At 44.8% G+C, this 16,892-nt stretch overlaps 1 protein-coding gene across 2 annotated transcripts in view; it reads left to right on the top strand.

The window, feature by feature from the left end:
* The window catches only part of OSMR (oncostatin M receptor), a 122,304-nt gene that overhangs the window by 51,154 nt on the left and 54,258 nt on the right, over positions 1-16,892 (top strand). For both annotated transcript variants that reach the window (XM_040420950.1, XM_040420951.1), the window contains one exon: positions 4,074-4,203. In XM_040420950.1, the coding sequence (XP_040276884.1) occupies positions 4,074-4,203 (130 nt within the window). The remainder of the gene's footprint in view (positions 1-4,073; positions 4,204-16,892) is intronic.

Here is a 16,892-nt window from a genome sequence, read left to right as displayed (position 1 = left end):
TTACTGGATCGGGGGCGTGTCCTTTTGAACAGCTCACTTTAAGACAGCAGCACTGTACTGTCTGAGTGTAGGGGGCGTGGCCTAACCAGATCAAGCGTGGCTTAGCAAAACCAGAAGTTGATTTTTAACTTAATTATTTTAATCTGTCGGCTCAGGAGTGGGAGGGGCCGTGGCCTAACCGGATCAAGGGCGTGTCCTTTTGAACAGCTCGCTGTAATACAGAAGCACTGTTCTGTCTGAGTGTGAGCTGCAGGGAGAAAGTCACCCTCCCTCCCACCCCTGCAGCTGACAGAAGTAGATTTTTACCTTTATTTTTTCAATCCCCATTGGCACAGGAGTGGGAGGGGGCGTGGCCTAACCAGATCTGGGCGTGGCTTAGCGGGACCCAGAAGTTGATTTTTAAAGGGTTTCTACCACTTCGTTTTCACATAATTAGCTTTCAGACACTAGCGATCCGCTAGTGTCTGCTCTACCTAACCATCCTAATATAATAGCTTATTGTCCTGCCGTTTCGCTAAAAAAAGAACTTATATAGATATGCTAATGAGCCTCTAGGTGCTATGGGGGCATCATTAGCACCTAGAGGCTCCGTCTACCTTCACAAACTGCCGCCGCCCAGCGCGTCCCTCCAGCCCGCCCATCTCCTCCGGAATGCAATTCCTCCGGAATTTTGCGCATGCGCCATGCGCATATGTATTTGGCGCATGCGCAGTGAATGTCTGACCGCTTTCTGCACAGACATCTCCACTGCGCCTGTTCCTCGGAGCACTATGACGTCATCGGCTCAGGCGCAGTGGAGATGTCTGAGCAGGGAAGCGGTCAGACATTCACTGCGCATGCGCCGAATACAGACGCGCACGGGGAGGATCGCATTCCGGAGGAGATGGGCGGGCTGGAGGGACGCGCTGGGCGGCGGCAGTTTGTGAAGGTAGACCGAGCCTCTAGGTGCTAATGACGCCCCCATAGCACCTAGAGGCTCATTAGCATATCTATATAAGTTCGTTTTTTAGCGAAACGGCAGGACAATAAGCTCTTATATTAGGATGGTTTGGTAGAGCAGACACTAGCAGATCGCTAGTGTCTGAAAGCTAATTATGTGAAAACGAAGTGGTAGAAACCCTTTAACTTAATTTTTTTCAATCTGTTGGCTGAGAAGTGGGAGGGGCATGGCCTAACCAGACCAGGGGTGTGGCTTAGCGGGACCTGGGGGCGGGGTTTTAAGTCTTTTAAGGGTGGACACATTGTGGCAGGGGGTGTGTCTGGGCACCATCCTGCAAGAGTGACGCCCCTCTGGGCACCTTACTGGCTCATTTACATACCAAATAAACTGGATTTTCAGAGGATAGAAACATCTATTGCAGGAACAAAGGCACATCTTGAAATAAGGTACTAAGTGCTATTAGGCCATGGCTTTACTTCAATAGCGATTATCCTGGCGACAGATTTCCTTTAAAGCTCTCCTACAGCAGTGAAGATAAATGGCTGGGTTGTTATGGAAACATTGAGTAAAACTGTGTATGTGGAGGCTGGAGGACCTGCGATCTTCTATTGGCTGATACGGGTCATGTGACCAAGCTTCTACTGGCTATTGCATTTTTGGGAATATCTCAGGAACGGTACATCCTAGAGAGCCGAGACCTGGTCTAAAACCTTCCCGGGCACCTGATGTACCTGTGTGCCAAATTTATATATAAGATATATATATAAACGCACTATAATAAACCTAACTACACTAACACTATACAATCCCAACTATAATTCCACCCCAAAATCTAGCTAGACATACACTCACACCCGTAACCACAGCAGCACCCTCCCACATGACACTAGACTCTCCCTACAAGTTGTTACGCAGCACAGGGATTACAGGGTCCTATGCAGGGGTAGCTGTGGTATACAGGGGTATGGCAGGGGTTAATGGTACTCAGCCAGTGTTCATAGTCTCTGTTTCTGAAGGGGCTGCTCGGCTCAACTCATGTCCACTCTTCCATGTGTGAAGTCCTTCCCCCGTTTGTGGTGATGAGCCTAAGAGAGAGAGAGAGAGAGAGAGAGACCGTTTGTCCTAGCTTGGGCTAATATAAGCCCATAGCAGCCCTCCTCCTCAACCTAAGGCGCAGGGATATGACATCATCTTGTGCATGTGACGGAATGCATACACTCAGACTGTAACAGATACCGTATTTTTCGTCCTATAAGACGCACTCCCTCCCCCCCCCCCCCAAAGTGGGAGGAAAATGGCAGTGCGTCTTATGGGGCGAAGGCTGCCATTTTAACACTAAGACACCGCCGACCGCAAGCTGTACAGCGCGGCCGGCGTGTGTATCAGCGAGGAGTGAAGAGGGGCTAGGGGCCGGCCTTTAGTTTTGTAATGGCAGCGGGGCCCGGTGCAGTCACTGTATTCTATTGCATCAGGCCCCGCTCACTGTAATAATGGTATCTACTGTAACTGCAGGCAGGCAATGGTTAACTACAGATATGTTCGATCCAGCGCTGAGCAGCCTGTACTTACGATCATAGCAGGCTGGAGGCAGGAGGCTGGGCGGGCAGCGGGTGGGCACTGGCAGCGTAACTTCCTACATCACGTGCCTGCTCCGCCCACTTTATGAATGAAGCAGGCGGCGCAGGCACGTGAGGTAGGAAGTTACGCTGCCAGTGCCCGTCCGCCCGCCTCCAGCCTGCTATGATCGTAAGTACAGGCTGCTCAGCGCTGGATCGAACATATCTGTAGTTAACCATTGCCTGCCTGCAGTTACAGTAGATACCATTAGTACAGTGAGCGGGGCCCGGTGCAATGGAATACAATGACTGCACTGGGCCCACGCTGCCATTTAAAAACTATTGTAGATGCCAGCCCCCACCCCCTGTATTGGGGGTCATTCACAGTGGCTGACACTGTTATGGGGGGGATCTGTGGATGTCAAATAGCATAAGATGCTATTTATCTGTCATCCACAGATGCCCCCATAACAGTGCCATCCACAGATGCCCCCATACCAGTGCCATCCACAGATGCCCCATACCAGTGCCATCCACAGATGCCCCCATAACAGTGTAAGCCACAGACCCCCATAACAGTGTCAGCCACAGACCCCCATACCAGTGTCAGCCACAGACCCCCATAACAGTGCCATCCACAGTCCCCCATAACAGTGTCAGCCACAGACCCCCATAACAGTGCCATCCACAGACCCCATAACAGTGCCATCCACAGACCCCCATAACAATGCCATCTACAGACCCCTATAACAGTTCCATCCACAGACCCCCATAACAGTGCCATCCACAGATGCCCCATAACAGTGCCATCCACAGATGCCCCCATACCAGTGCCATCCACAGATGCCCCCATACCAGTGCCATCCACAGATGCCCCCATACCAGTGCCATCCACAGACCCCCATACCAGTGCCATCCACAGACCCCCATAACAGTGCCATCCACAGACCCCCATAACAATGCCATCCACAGACCCCCATAACAGTTCCATCCACAGACCCCCATAACAGTTCCATCCACAGACCCCCATAACAGTGCCATCCACAGACCCCCATAACAGTTCCATCCACAGACCCCCATAACAGTGCCATCCACAGACCCCCATAACAGTGTCATTCACAGGCTACCATTAGTTCAAAGCCCACCAAAAGCACACCTTTTGGTTCAAAATATATTTTTTATTATTTTCCACCTCAAAAACCTAGGTGCGTCTTATGGGCCGGTAAATACGGTAACTGCCAATTAGACCCCTGAGGCTCAGGATCTGTACAGACAAAGATACAAAGGAATTCCCTTCCAATGTGTAAATGAGAGCACCCCCCAGATACACAACGGCACCACACACCCATGTCATAAACAATCCCTAAACAGAAGGTGGGGGAGAGCATAATAACTAGGCTGGTGTATGTATGTATATGTATATATACCGTATATATAGATATACCCAATATATGCACTTACCTCTACACCAGCCGATCTGATCTTCATGACCTATCCCTAGGAACCCACTGCACAACTCCTTTAATGCACCACCTCATGGTGAGGGAGATGTCACAAGTGAATCTTTGTTGTTACAGGATTACCAGACAAACCCAAGAACTTCTCATGTGAAACCCAAGATCTGCTGTCTTTAAGATGCAGCTGGAACCCTGGATCAATGCATAACTTTCTTAGGATTCTCAGGGTCAATTACGTCCTACAAGAATGGTAAGTGGAGTATGTAATCTCAATGGGAAGACACAAGTAAGATATCTATCACCCTAATATGTCCACCCTTTACCGTCCCGTCACTTACAGGTCCTAAATTCTGTACTTATCCATTTCTTAATATAACATTATAGCGGACATCGCTTCATATTTCTGATACAGAGCTCCAAATCCCCTGCATATTGCTACATGATACAATGCCGTCTTCCTAAAGTCGCCACTAGACGGCATTGTGGAGCTTACTGTATACTGATTATACATTGAACTTTATTGTAACACAATATACAGTAATCTCCCAACCTCCCCCTTGTTGGGACTTTAATATATCTGTATACAGTAACCTCCTAAGCTCTTTCTAGTGGTGGCTGTATATATCTATCTGCAGTAACCTCCTGATCTTTTTGTAGTGGTGGCTGTATATATCTGCATGAAGTAATCACATGATCTCCCCTTAGTGGTGGCTGTATATATCTGTATGCAGTAATCTCCTCAGCTCCCTCTAGTGGTAGTTGTGTATATCTGTATGCAGTAATCCTCAGAGCTCCCTCTAGTGGAGGCTGTATATATCTGTATGTAGTAATCTCCTGTGTTCCCTCTAGTGATGGATGTACAGTACAGACCAAAAGTTTGGACACACCTTCTCATTCAAAGAGTTTTCTTTATTTTCATGACTATGAAAATTGTAGATTCACACTGAAGGCATCAAAACTATGAATTAACACATGTGGAATTATATACATAACAAACAAGTGTGAAACAACTGAAAATATGTCATATTCTAGGTTCTTCAAAGTAGCCACCTTTTGCTTTGATTACTGCTTTGCACACTCTTGGCATTCTCTTGATGAGCTTCACGAGGTAGTCCCCTGAAATGGTTTTCACTTCACAGGTGTGCCCTGTCAGGTTTAATAAGTGGGATTTCTTGCCTTATAAATGGGGTTGGGACCATCAGTTGCGTTGAGGAGAAGTCAGGTGGATACACAGCTGATAGTCCTACTGAATAGACTGTTAGAATTTGTATTATGGCAAGAAAAAAGCAGCTAAGTAAAGAAAAACGAGTGGCCATCATTACTTTAAGAAATGAAGGTCAGTCAGTCAGCCGAAAAATTGGGAAAACTTTGAAAGTAAGGGCTATTTGACCATGAAGGAGAGTGATGGGGTGCTGAGCCAGATGACCTGGCCTCCACAGTCACCGGACCTGAACCCAATCGAGATGGTTTGGGGTGAGCTGGACCGCAGAGTGAAGGCAGAAGGGCCAACAAGTGCTAAGCATCTCTGGGAACTCCTTCAAGACCATTTCAGGTGACTACCTCTTGAAGCTCATCAAGAGAATGCCAAGAGTGTACAAAGCAGTAATCAAAGCAAAAGGTGGCTACTTTGAAGAACCTAGAATATGACATATTTTCAGTTGTTTCACACTTGTTGGTTATGTATATAATTCCACATGTGTTAATTCATAGTTTTGATACCTTCATAGTCATGAAAATAAAGAAAACTCTTTGAATGAGAAGGTGTGTCCAAACTTTTGGTCTGTACTGTATATATCTTTATGCAGCAATCTCCTTAGCTCCCTCTGGTGGTGGCTGTATATATCTGTATGTAGTAATATCCTGAGCTCCCCCTAGTGCTGGCTGTGTAGATCTGTATACAGTAATCTCCTGCCCTCCCCCTAGTGGTGGCTGTATATATACATATGCAGTAATCTTCTAGGCTCCCTCTAGTGGTGGCTGTATATATCTGTATGCAGTAATCTCCTGAGCTTCCTCTAGTGGTGGCTGTTTATATCAGTTTGCAGTCATCTCCTGAGCTCCCTCTAGTGGTGACTGTATATATCTGTATGCAGTAATTTGCTGAGCTCCCTCTAGTGGTGGCCTTATATATCTGTATGTAGTAATCTCCTGAGCTCCCTCTAGTGGTGGCTGTTTATATCTGTATGCAGAAATCTCCTGAGCTCCCTCTAGTGGTGGCTGTGTATATCTGTATACAGTAATCTCCTGCCCTCCCCCAAGTGGTGGCTGAATATATACATATGCAGTAATCTTCTAGGCTCCCTCTGGTGGTGGCTGTATATATCTGTATGTAGTAATCTCCTGAGCTTCCTCTAGTGGTGGCTGTATATATCAGTATGCAGTAATCTCCTGAGCTCCCTCTAGTGGTGACTGTATATATCTGTATGCAGTAAATTGCTGAGCTCCCTCTAGTGGTGGCTGTATATATCTGTATGCAGTAATCTCCTGAGCTCACTCTAGTGCTGGCTGTGTATATCTGTATACAGTAATCTCCTGCCCTCCCCCTAGTGGTGGCTGTATATATACATATGCAGTAATCTCCTGAGCTCACTCTAGTGCTGGCTGTGTATATCTGTATCCAGTAATCTCCTGCCCTCCCCCTAGTGGTGGCTGTATATATGCATATGCAGTAATCTTCTAGGCTCCCTCTATTGGTGGCTGTATATATCTGTATGCAGTAATCTCCTGAGCTTCCTCTAGTGGTGGCTGTATATATCAGTATGCAGTCATCTCCTGAGCTCCCTCTAGTGGTGACTGTATATATCTGTATGCAGTAATTTGCTGAGCTCCCTCTAGTGGTGGCTGTATATATCTGTATGTAGTAATCTCCTAAGCTCCCTCTAGTGGTGGCTGTTTATATCTGTATGCAGAAATCTCCTGAGCTCCCTCTAGTGGTGGCTGTATATATCTGTATGCAGTAATCTCCTAAACTCACTCTAGTGCTGGCTGTGTATATCTGTATACAGTAATCTCCTGAGCTCCCTCTAGTGGTGGCTGTATATATCTGTATGTAGTAATCGCCTGAGCTCCCTCTAGTGGTGGCTGTATATATACATATGCAGTAATCTCCTGAGCTCACTCTAGTTCCCTCATTGCTTTATGGCAAGGGGCAGGGGTGCACCTAGCCTTTCTGCTGTCTGAGGCAAAAATTAAAACGTTTCCCCCCCCATGCCAAATTCTCAACCTAACCCATTCCCTCCAGTCCTACTTTTTACTACTGATGACCTAGCCTCAAGATAGGTCATCAATATCAGATTGGCAGGGGTCTCCCGGCACCCCGGCTGGTTTGAGGAGAGGGCAGTGCTCATGTGAGAGCTGCTTTCTCTGCTCTGTTTACCTGCTCGCTGCAGCAATTGCAATGATGAGCAGGTAAACAGAGCAGAGAAGGCAGCGTTCGTCCGGAAAAAAAAAAGCGGACAACCCCTTTAAAGACATACTTGGAAAACATTACATACAGCGCTACAGAACATACAGGAGAATACCGCCCCACATATGTACCTCTTACATCCAGTGACTTCTCTTCTCTGATGTAGATATTCTCTTTCCTCATCTCCTTTCAGACCAGACAGCCATGGTGACTTCTTTCAGCCACGTCTCGTCCCTGCAGAGTATAATAAACTCTTATTAAAATAAAATCTTACTTTCCTACTTTTGCATCATCCTCCTCACCTTCTCAACACCCCATCCTGCCCCCCCCCCCCCCCCAATACTATACTGCAGAAACAGTCCCCCTGAAAATACTGGTACCATACAGATAGTGTGCCAGTACTAGAAAATACCCCCTTACCTTTCAGATCAGACCCCCATATCAAACCCCAGATGAGACCCCCCCATCTCACACCTGACCCCCTTTAGACCTCTGTCAGACCCCATATCAGACTCGCCTTAGACCTCTATGTCAGACCGAGCCCCAATATCAGACCTCAGATAAGACCCCCATTAGACCTCTAGACCCCCATTAGACCTCAGACCAGACCCCCATTAGACCTCCAAACCCCAATTTCTGACCCCCATTAAACCTCCAGACCACCAATCATCTGATTAGACCTCCAGACCCCCAATCAGACCCCCAATCAGACCCCCATTAGACCTCTCCAGACCCCCATATCAGACCTCAGATCAGACTAAAATAATAAAATAACTTACCTCTCCTGCCGCCACTCTCTCTGTACTGGCTCTCTTCTTAGGGCCCGCACTGCAGTCACCTGACTGCCTGCAGCATCGGGTCAGAGTGCGCTCTGTACCTCCTGACGCTGCAAGCAGCCAGAACAGAGCAGCGTGGGACCTGAGAAGAGTGAGCAGGAGGAGGGGGTAAGTACGGCGCTCACAGCGCTTTTTCTCTGCTTGCCTCCTGCATACTAGTGAGCGCTTCCATAATGGAAGCGCTCACTAGGATTCTCTTTATAAAATGCAGTGCATCTTATAAAGGGAAAATACAGTGCCACTGGCAAGGGGGGCCCTCTGGACCCCCCTGGCTTGGGGGCCCGGTCGCAACTGCGCCCCCTATAGCTACGCCACTGCATGTGACTCAGTGTCTAGATGCACAATATATGGGGCTCTGTGTCAGGAAAACAAAGAGCTCTGACTGCCTTCTAAGAAATATTGAGACATGTATCAGCCCAGAATCATTACCTATTTAGATCAACCAAGTCCTTATAATAGTATTTATTGTTTAAATTTGCAATTTAACACAAAAATTCCAAATTACATTGGGCATCCATAGGATCCCCAGTTACGAGGGGAAAACTGTCCCCTAGGGTGTTTCATTTTGTAATGGAAAGAAATAAAATGTTAAATTTTTGCAGACTTTGCTTACGTCCCGAGTCTCAGTGATGAAAAAGATATATATCCCAATTTCAAGAAGATTGGATAATATTTAGAGGTTGCACACTTTTTGCAAAAGTAGGCAGAAAAATAAGATTTTTCAATGTTAATTACTTTTATTGGGGAATCTAGAAATCACAAACTTAAAATAATTCTAAAACTAGACACTAAGATTAATAGATAGTATGATGGGCAAAACGTGTGTTATATTAATCAATTTTGAACGATCCAATCCCTTCTTTTGTTAGCTTGGTGACGACTTTACTGTAACGCTCGACTATCCTCAACAAGAATTGTTTTTGTTGTTCGCCCCTGACCGATTCGTTAGACTTTTTTATCAGAGCGATTGCTATTTCTGCGGTATTAATGACCACCTTAAGAGCGTTCACATGGCTTCTTGAGAATCACTGCAGTATTCTGTCACGTCGTGGATCTCAAACAATTCAAAGAACGTCTTGGTTTTATTAGTAACGAAATGGCTCAGGTCTTTTCCTTTAAAAACTAGGTTTTTTACCCTCTAATAGTTTCATTTCCTTTTTCTTTGCAGTTTTGGTTTCTAAATTTTTAGTCCTATTTTCCTTAACAGCATGAGTAATACGTTCCTCCAAAAAAGCCAATCCTACGTTTGTTTCTGACAGATACCAAAGGTGTCTCTTAGGAACTGTGAGAGCACTTTTTTTTCATGCTATATGTTTAGAATGACGCAGGTTTCAAGCCTAAGATAACGCTTAGGTTTATATATTTTGAGCTGGATATCAGGTTGCACAAGAAGCTCATGAATGGCAAATCTACCGTCAATTGAGATGATAACGTTTTCTGGCTTCATGCCGCCCTCTAGTGGCTGAATGTGGATACACACATAGCTGATGTGCATACATACTGTAGCACAGGGATCAGCAACCTTCAGCACTCTGGCTGTGGTGAAACTACAACTCCCAGCATGCTCCATTCATTTCTATGTGGGTTCTTAGAAGAGCAGAGCAAGTATGCATGCTGGGAGTTGTAGTTTCACAACAGCTGGAGTGCCTGGAGGTTGCTGACCCCTGTTGTAGAATTTGGTGACAGATCTGGATACAATCGGTGGTAACAAAGGAACAAGTATCTAGAAGCTGACACCAGGAATAGAGATGAGTGAATCAAAGTTGACGAAGGAAAAATTTGATTCTCACCGAATCCGAATTTCCTGACGCTTCGTGGTAACGAATCAAATTTTTTCCTAAAATGGCTGCTATACGTGTGAGGACATGGAGCAAAGAACTCTGGGAATATGGGATCACCCACAATGCCATGCATGCAGCCAATCAGCAGCCAGCCAGCCCTGTGATGTCACAGCCCTATAAATAGCCTCAGCCATCCTGGATTCTGCCATTTTCCAGTGTAGTTAGTGCAGGGAGAGACGTCAGCAGGCGATAGGGACAGTGTTAGGAAAGACTTCATTGTGCTGGAAAAAATCAATTTACAAGTTGAGGGAAAGATTATTCAAGGTGTAGGGAAAGGATAGGGAGGAATCATCTACACTATAAAAGGAGAGCAGGGTGCAATAGGAGAGTGTACAGCCTGGATAATAGGAGCGATTCTATTACACCTTGCTGCACTAATTGGGGATCCAAATTGGAGTTATACTGCTGGTTTTAGGTTGTTTGCACTATATGATACATCACTAATTCCAGCAAACCCAAGTTGTGATTGAGGTGTAAGTTCTGTGTGATACAACCATTTACGGGGTGTATTAATAGGATAGATATGTACGTCCTATTAGCCGTTCTGCGTTGATTTTACATTGTTTTACTTTTTTGGGGGGGTGAATTAATAGGAAAAAAAAAAACACGTGAGGCTCACGGTGGACGGATTGGTGTAATAGTTCATGTACTCATGTTTAGAAGATGTCTCCCGGGGCTGGCGTACAGTGGCTGGTAAGACAGCACGAAATCCTCCGGGGGCACTCTCTGTTGCAGGGAGGGAACACCAGCCAGGGCGTTCTCCCTCGTGGCAGGCATCAGTCTTCTGCTACATTATTTGCAGGATGCTCTCCTAAAAAGCTTTAGGTTTTCCACTATATCCCGGAAGATTTGTGTAGTAGATAAGGACAATTCTGCGCACAAATTATCCATATGTGTCCTGGCACTTACTTGCTCTCAAATATAGGGTTTGGGGTGTACTCGCCGTATAAGACTACTCCTCCAACGCTATTTACTTTGGCATCAAGATCTGCAGGTAATTGTTGTGCAATTTTCGTCTTTTGCCTCAGTCCCATATTATGCCTTTCCAAGAATCTAGTACACCAGGATACAGTGGCCTTAGATCTGTTGCTGTGATCTGGGTTAGATTTGGCCACTGAAGTGCAAACAAACGTATTTTATTTTGTGTCACTACATAACCGTTTTGGCGATGCTCATTCACCATGTCTGCTACATGTTTTTCGAGTTCTGGCCAATGTGGGGTGCCTCTTCTTAATGCACACTTACCCCTTGGCATACTCTTTAATGCTTTTTCATTTGCTTTCCAGTCCCGAACCGTCTTTTCTGTTACTCCATATTGTCTTGCAGCAGCGCAGTTATTATGTTCCATGGCAAAGTTTGCAACTTTAAGTTTGAACCTGGCTTCATATTTCTTTCTTCTTGCTGGTAGAGCCATGATGGGGTCTTGACTGTTAGCCATTTGTATACTGTACTGTATGTACTGGTGCTGTACTGTATGAAGCGGTACAGATACTGGTGCTGTACTGTATGAACCGGTACAGATACTGGTGCTGTACTGTATGAACCGGTACAGATACTGGTGCTGTACTGTATGAACCGGTACAGATACTGGTGCTGTACTGTATGAACCGGTACAGATACTGGTGCTGTACTGTATGTACAGATACTGGTGCTGTACTGTATGTACAGATACTGGTGCTGTACTGTATGTACAGATACTGGTGCTGTACTGTATGTACAGATACTGGTGCTGTACTGTATGAACCGGTACAGATACTGGTGCTGTACTGTATGAACCGGTACAGATACTGGTGCTGTACTGTATGTACAGATACTGGTGCTGTACTGTATGAACCGGTACAGATACTGGTGCTGTACTGTATGTACAGATACTGGTGCTGTACTGTATGTACAGATACTGGTGCTGTACTGTATGTACAGATACTGGTGCTGTACTGTATGTACAGATACTGGTGCTGTACTGTATGTACAGATACTGGTGCTGTACTGTATGAACCGGTACAGATACTGGCGCTGTACTGTATGTACAGATACTGGCGCTGTACTGTATGAACCGGTACAGATACTGGCGCTGTACTGTATGTACAGATACTGGCGCTGTACTGTATGTACAGATACTGGCGCTGTACTGTATGTACAGATACTGGTGCTGTACTGTATGTACAGATACTGGTGCTGTACTGTATGAACCGGTACAGATACTGGCGCTGTACTGTATGTACAGATACTGGCGCTGTACTGTATGTACAGATACTGGTGCTGTACTGTATGTACAGATACTGGTGCTGTACTGTATGTACAGATACTGGTGCTGTATTGTATGAACCGGTACAGATACTGGTGCTGTACTGTATGTACAGATACTGGTGCTGAACTGTATGTACAGATACTGGTGCTGAACTGTATTTTTAAGTACCGGTAACTTTAAGTTTGAACCTGGCTTCATATGTCTTTCTTCTTGCTGGTAGAGCCATGATGGGGTCTTGACTGTTAGCCATTTGTATACTGTACTGTATGTACTGGTGCTGTACTGTATGAAGCAGTACAGATACTGGTGCTGTACTGTATGTACTGGTGCTGTACTGTATGAACCGGTACAGATACTGGTGCTCTACTGTATGTACAGATACTGGTACTGTACGAACCGGTACAGATACTGGTGCTGTACTGTATGTACAGATACTGGTGCTGTACTGTATGAACCGGTACAGATACTGGTGCTCTACTGTATGAACCGGTACAGATACTGGTGCTGTACTGTATGTACAGATACTGGTGCTGTACTGTATGTACAGATACTGGTGCTGTACTGTACGAACCGGTACAGATACTGGTGCTGTACTGTATGTACAGATACTGGTGCTGTACTGTATGAACCGGTACAGATACTGGTGCTGTACTGTATGAACCGGTACAGATACTGGTGCTGTACTGTATGTACAGATACTGGTGCTGTACTGTATGAACCGGTACAGATACTGGTGCTGTACTGTATGTACAGATACTGGTGCTGTATTGTATGAACCGGTACAGATACTGGTGCTGTACTGTATGTACAGATAATGGTGCTGTACTGTATGAACCGGTACAGATACTGGTGCTGTACTGTATGTACAGATACTGGTGCTGTACTGTATGTACAGATACTGGTGCTGAACTGTATTTTTAAGTACCGGTAACTTTAAGTTTGAACCTGGCTTCATATGTCTTTCTTCTTGCTGGTAGAGCCATGATGGGGTCTTGACTGTTAGCCATTTGTATACTGTACTGTATGTACTGGTGCTGTACTGTATGAAGCAGTACAGATACTGGTGCTGTACTGTATGTACTGGTGCTGTACTGTATGAACCGGTACAGATACTGGTGCTCTACTGTATGTACAGATACTGGTACTGTACGAACCGGTACAGATACTGGTGCTGTACTGTATGTACAGATACTGGTGCTGTACTGTATGAACCGGTACAGATACTGGTGCTCTACTGTATGAACCGGTACAGATACTGGTGCTGTACTGTATGTACAGATACTGGTGCTGTACTGTATGTACAGATACTGGTGCTGTACTGTACGAACCGGTACAGATACTGGTGCTGTACTGTATGTACAGATACTGGTGCTGTACTGTATGAACCGGTACAGATACTGGTGCTGTACTGTATGAACCGGTACAGATACTGGTGCTGTACTGTATGTACAGATACTGGTGCTGTACTGTATGAACCGGTACAGATACTGGTGCTGTACTGTATGTACAGATACTGGTGCTGTATTGTATGAACCGGTACAGATACTGGTGCTGTACTGTATGTACAGATAATGGTGCTGTACTGTATGAACCGGTACAGATACTGGTGCTGTACTGTATGTACAGATACTGGTGCTGAACTGTATGTACAGATACTGGTGCTGTACTGTATTCACCACCACATGTATCTGCTCCCCAGATAGACTCTGTTTTTTCACCACAGATAAGATGCACACCAAACTTCATTAGAGATCCGCCGTTCCAACATTAGAATTGGCTGAAGTGCAGATGCTCCTGCTTCCCCCTGCCTTCCCTCAGAATCGCCAATCAAACCCAGTATACAACAACCAGCCAATCACGGCAAGCGATGTACCGGTATTTTCTGTGCACACTGCATACAAAGCCTGCTTGGATTGGGTGGGTCAGCTCTGCCTGCCTGCCCAGCCCTCCCTGTCTTAAAGACGATCTGAGCGGTAGTACGCAATGCGATACTGCCGGCATGAGAAAACCACTGAGAGCAGGGAGAGGCGGCTGCTTCAGGAGTGGCTGGTCAGGATGCAGCGTACGGTGGCTCAGCTAGCCTCTAGTCCGGCTAGGAAGTAAGTTTCAGCACGCCGTATACCGGCATATAAGACGACACCTGGCGTATAAGACGACACCCGACTTTTGAGAAGATTTTCATGTGTTAAAAAGTAGTCTTATATGCAGAAAAATACAGTACTTCCTTTTCTTCTCTCCTCACATTTTGCATTCCCCTCTAAGCTAGACACACCCAGCTTTATATATTATGTGGTGCCAGCACCACCTAGGGGCAAATGAGTGTAAAGGCCATTGCCAGCCAGATAATAGGAAATACCATACATTGCAGATACATTAAATAGGCAGATGTTTAAAGTGTCCGTTTTACCCACTGATGTGGGACGCTGCATATACTGTATATGTTATAAGTGCCGTTCGGCAGTGAAGTTACATTGTACTACAACTATTAATAGGAAAGATTCTTACGTCCCATTAGCCATTCTGCATTGATTTTACATGTGTTTTTTTTTTGGGGGGTGTATTAATAGGAAAAAAAAAAGGAAAATATATGTCATAATTGCCTTTCAGCGGTGAAGTTACATTGTACTACAGCCATTTACGTGGTGTAGAAAAAGGAAATATACGAACATCCCATTATCCGTTCTGAGGTGAATTGTGATTGTTATATTTCTTTTTTTGGGGTGTAGAAATAGGAAAAAGAATACGCCTTAATTGCTGTTCTGGGGTGAATTGTGATTATTATAATTAATAGTTTTTTTGGGGGGGATCTTATTAATCAGAAATATATATATATATATATATATATATATATATATATACACAGTTGCAATAAAAAGTATGTGAACCCTTTGGAATGATATGGATTTGTGCACAAATTGGTCATAAAATGTGATCTGATCTTCATCTAAGTCACAACAATAGACAATCACAGTCTGCTTAAACTAATAACACACAAAGAATTAACTGTTACCATGTTTTTATTGAACACACCATGTAAGCATTCACAGTGCAGGTGGAAAAAGTATGTGAACCCCTAGACTAATGACATCTCCAAGAGCTAATTGGAGTGAGGTGTCAGCCAACTGGAGTCCAATCAATGAGATGAGATTGGAGGTGTTGGTTACAGCTGCACTGCCCTATAAAAAACACACACCAGTTCTGGGTTTGCTTTTCACAAGAAGCATTGCCTGATGTGAATGATGCCTCGCATAAAAGAGCTCTTAGAAGACCTACGATTAAGAATTGTTGACTTGCATAAAGATGGAAAGGGTTATAAACGTATCTCCAAAAGCCTTGCTGTTCATCAGTCCACGGTAAGACAAATTGTCTATAAATGGAGAAAGTTCAGCACTGTTGCTACTCTCCCTAGGAGTGGCCGTCCTGTAAAGATGACTGCAAGAGCACAGCGAAGACTTCTCAATGAGGTGAAGAATCCTAGAGTGTCAGCTAAAGACTTACAAAAGTCTCTGGCATATGCTAACATCTCTGTTAGCGAATCTATGATACGTAAAACACTAAACAAGAATGGATTTCATGGGAGGATACCACAGAGGAAGGCACTGCTGTCCAAAAAAAAACATTGCTGCACGTTTACAGTTTGCACAAGAGCACCTGGATGTTCCACAGCAGTACTGGCAAAATATTCTGTGGACAGATGAAACCAAAGTTGAGTTGCTTGGAAGAAACTCACAACACTATGTGTGGAGAAAAAGAGGCACAGCACACCAACATCAAAACCTCATTCCAACTGTGAAGTATGGTGGTGGGGGCATCGTGGTTTGGGGCTGCTTTGCTGCGTCAGGGCCAGGACGGATTGCTATCATCAAAGGAAAAATAAATTCCCAAGTTTATCAAGACATTTTGCAGGAGAACTTAAGGTCATCTGTCCACCAGCTGAAGCTCAACAAAAGATGGGTGTTGCAACAGGACAACGACCCAAAGCATAGAAGTAAATCACCAACAGAATGGCTTAAACAGAAGAAAATACACCTTCTGGAGTGGCCCAGTCAGAGTCCTGACCTCAACCCGATTGAGATGCTGTGGCATGACCTCAAGAAAGCGATTCACACCAGACATCCCAAGAATATTGCTGAACTGAAACAGTTCTGTAAAGAGGAATGGTCAAGAATTACTCCTGACCGTTGTGCACGTCTGATCTGCAACTACAGGAAACGTTTGGTTGAAGTTTTTGCTGCCAAAGGAGGTTCAACCAGTTATTAAATCCAAGGGTTCACATACTTTTTCCACCTGCACTGTGAACGTTTACATGGTGTGTTCAATAAAAACATGGTAACATTTAATTCTTTGTGTGTTATTAGTTTAAGCAGACTGTGATTGTCTATTGTTCACATTTTATGACCAATTTGTGCAGAAATCCATATCATTCCAAAGGGTTCACATACTTTTTCTTGCAACTGTATATACAGTTGAAACCATAGGTTTTCACACACTATATAAAAAAAAACATATGCATGTTTTTCTCAATATCTGACATGAAAACAGAATAAGCTTTCCTGTTTTTGGTCAATTAGGATTACCATAATCATTATTATTTGCCAAATGCCAGAA

Source organism: Bufo bufo, chromosome 2 (genome assembly GCF_905171765.1).
Source record: "Bufo bufo chromosome 2, aBufBuf1.1, whole genome shotgun sequence".
NCBI lineage: Eukaryota > Metazoa > Chordata > Amphibia > Anura > Bufonidae > Bufo > Bufo bufo.
This window is presented reverse-complemented; position numbering and strand designations above follow the sequence as displayed.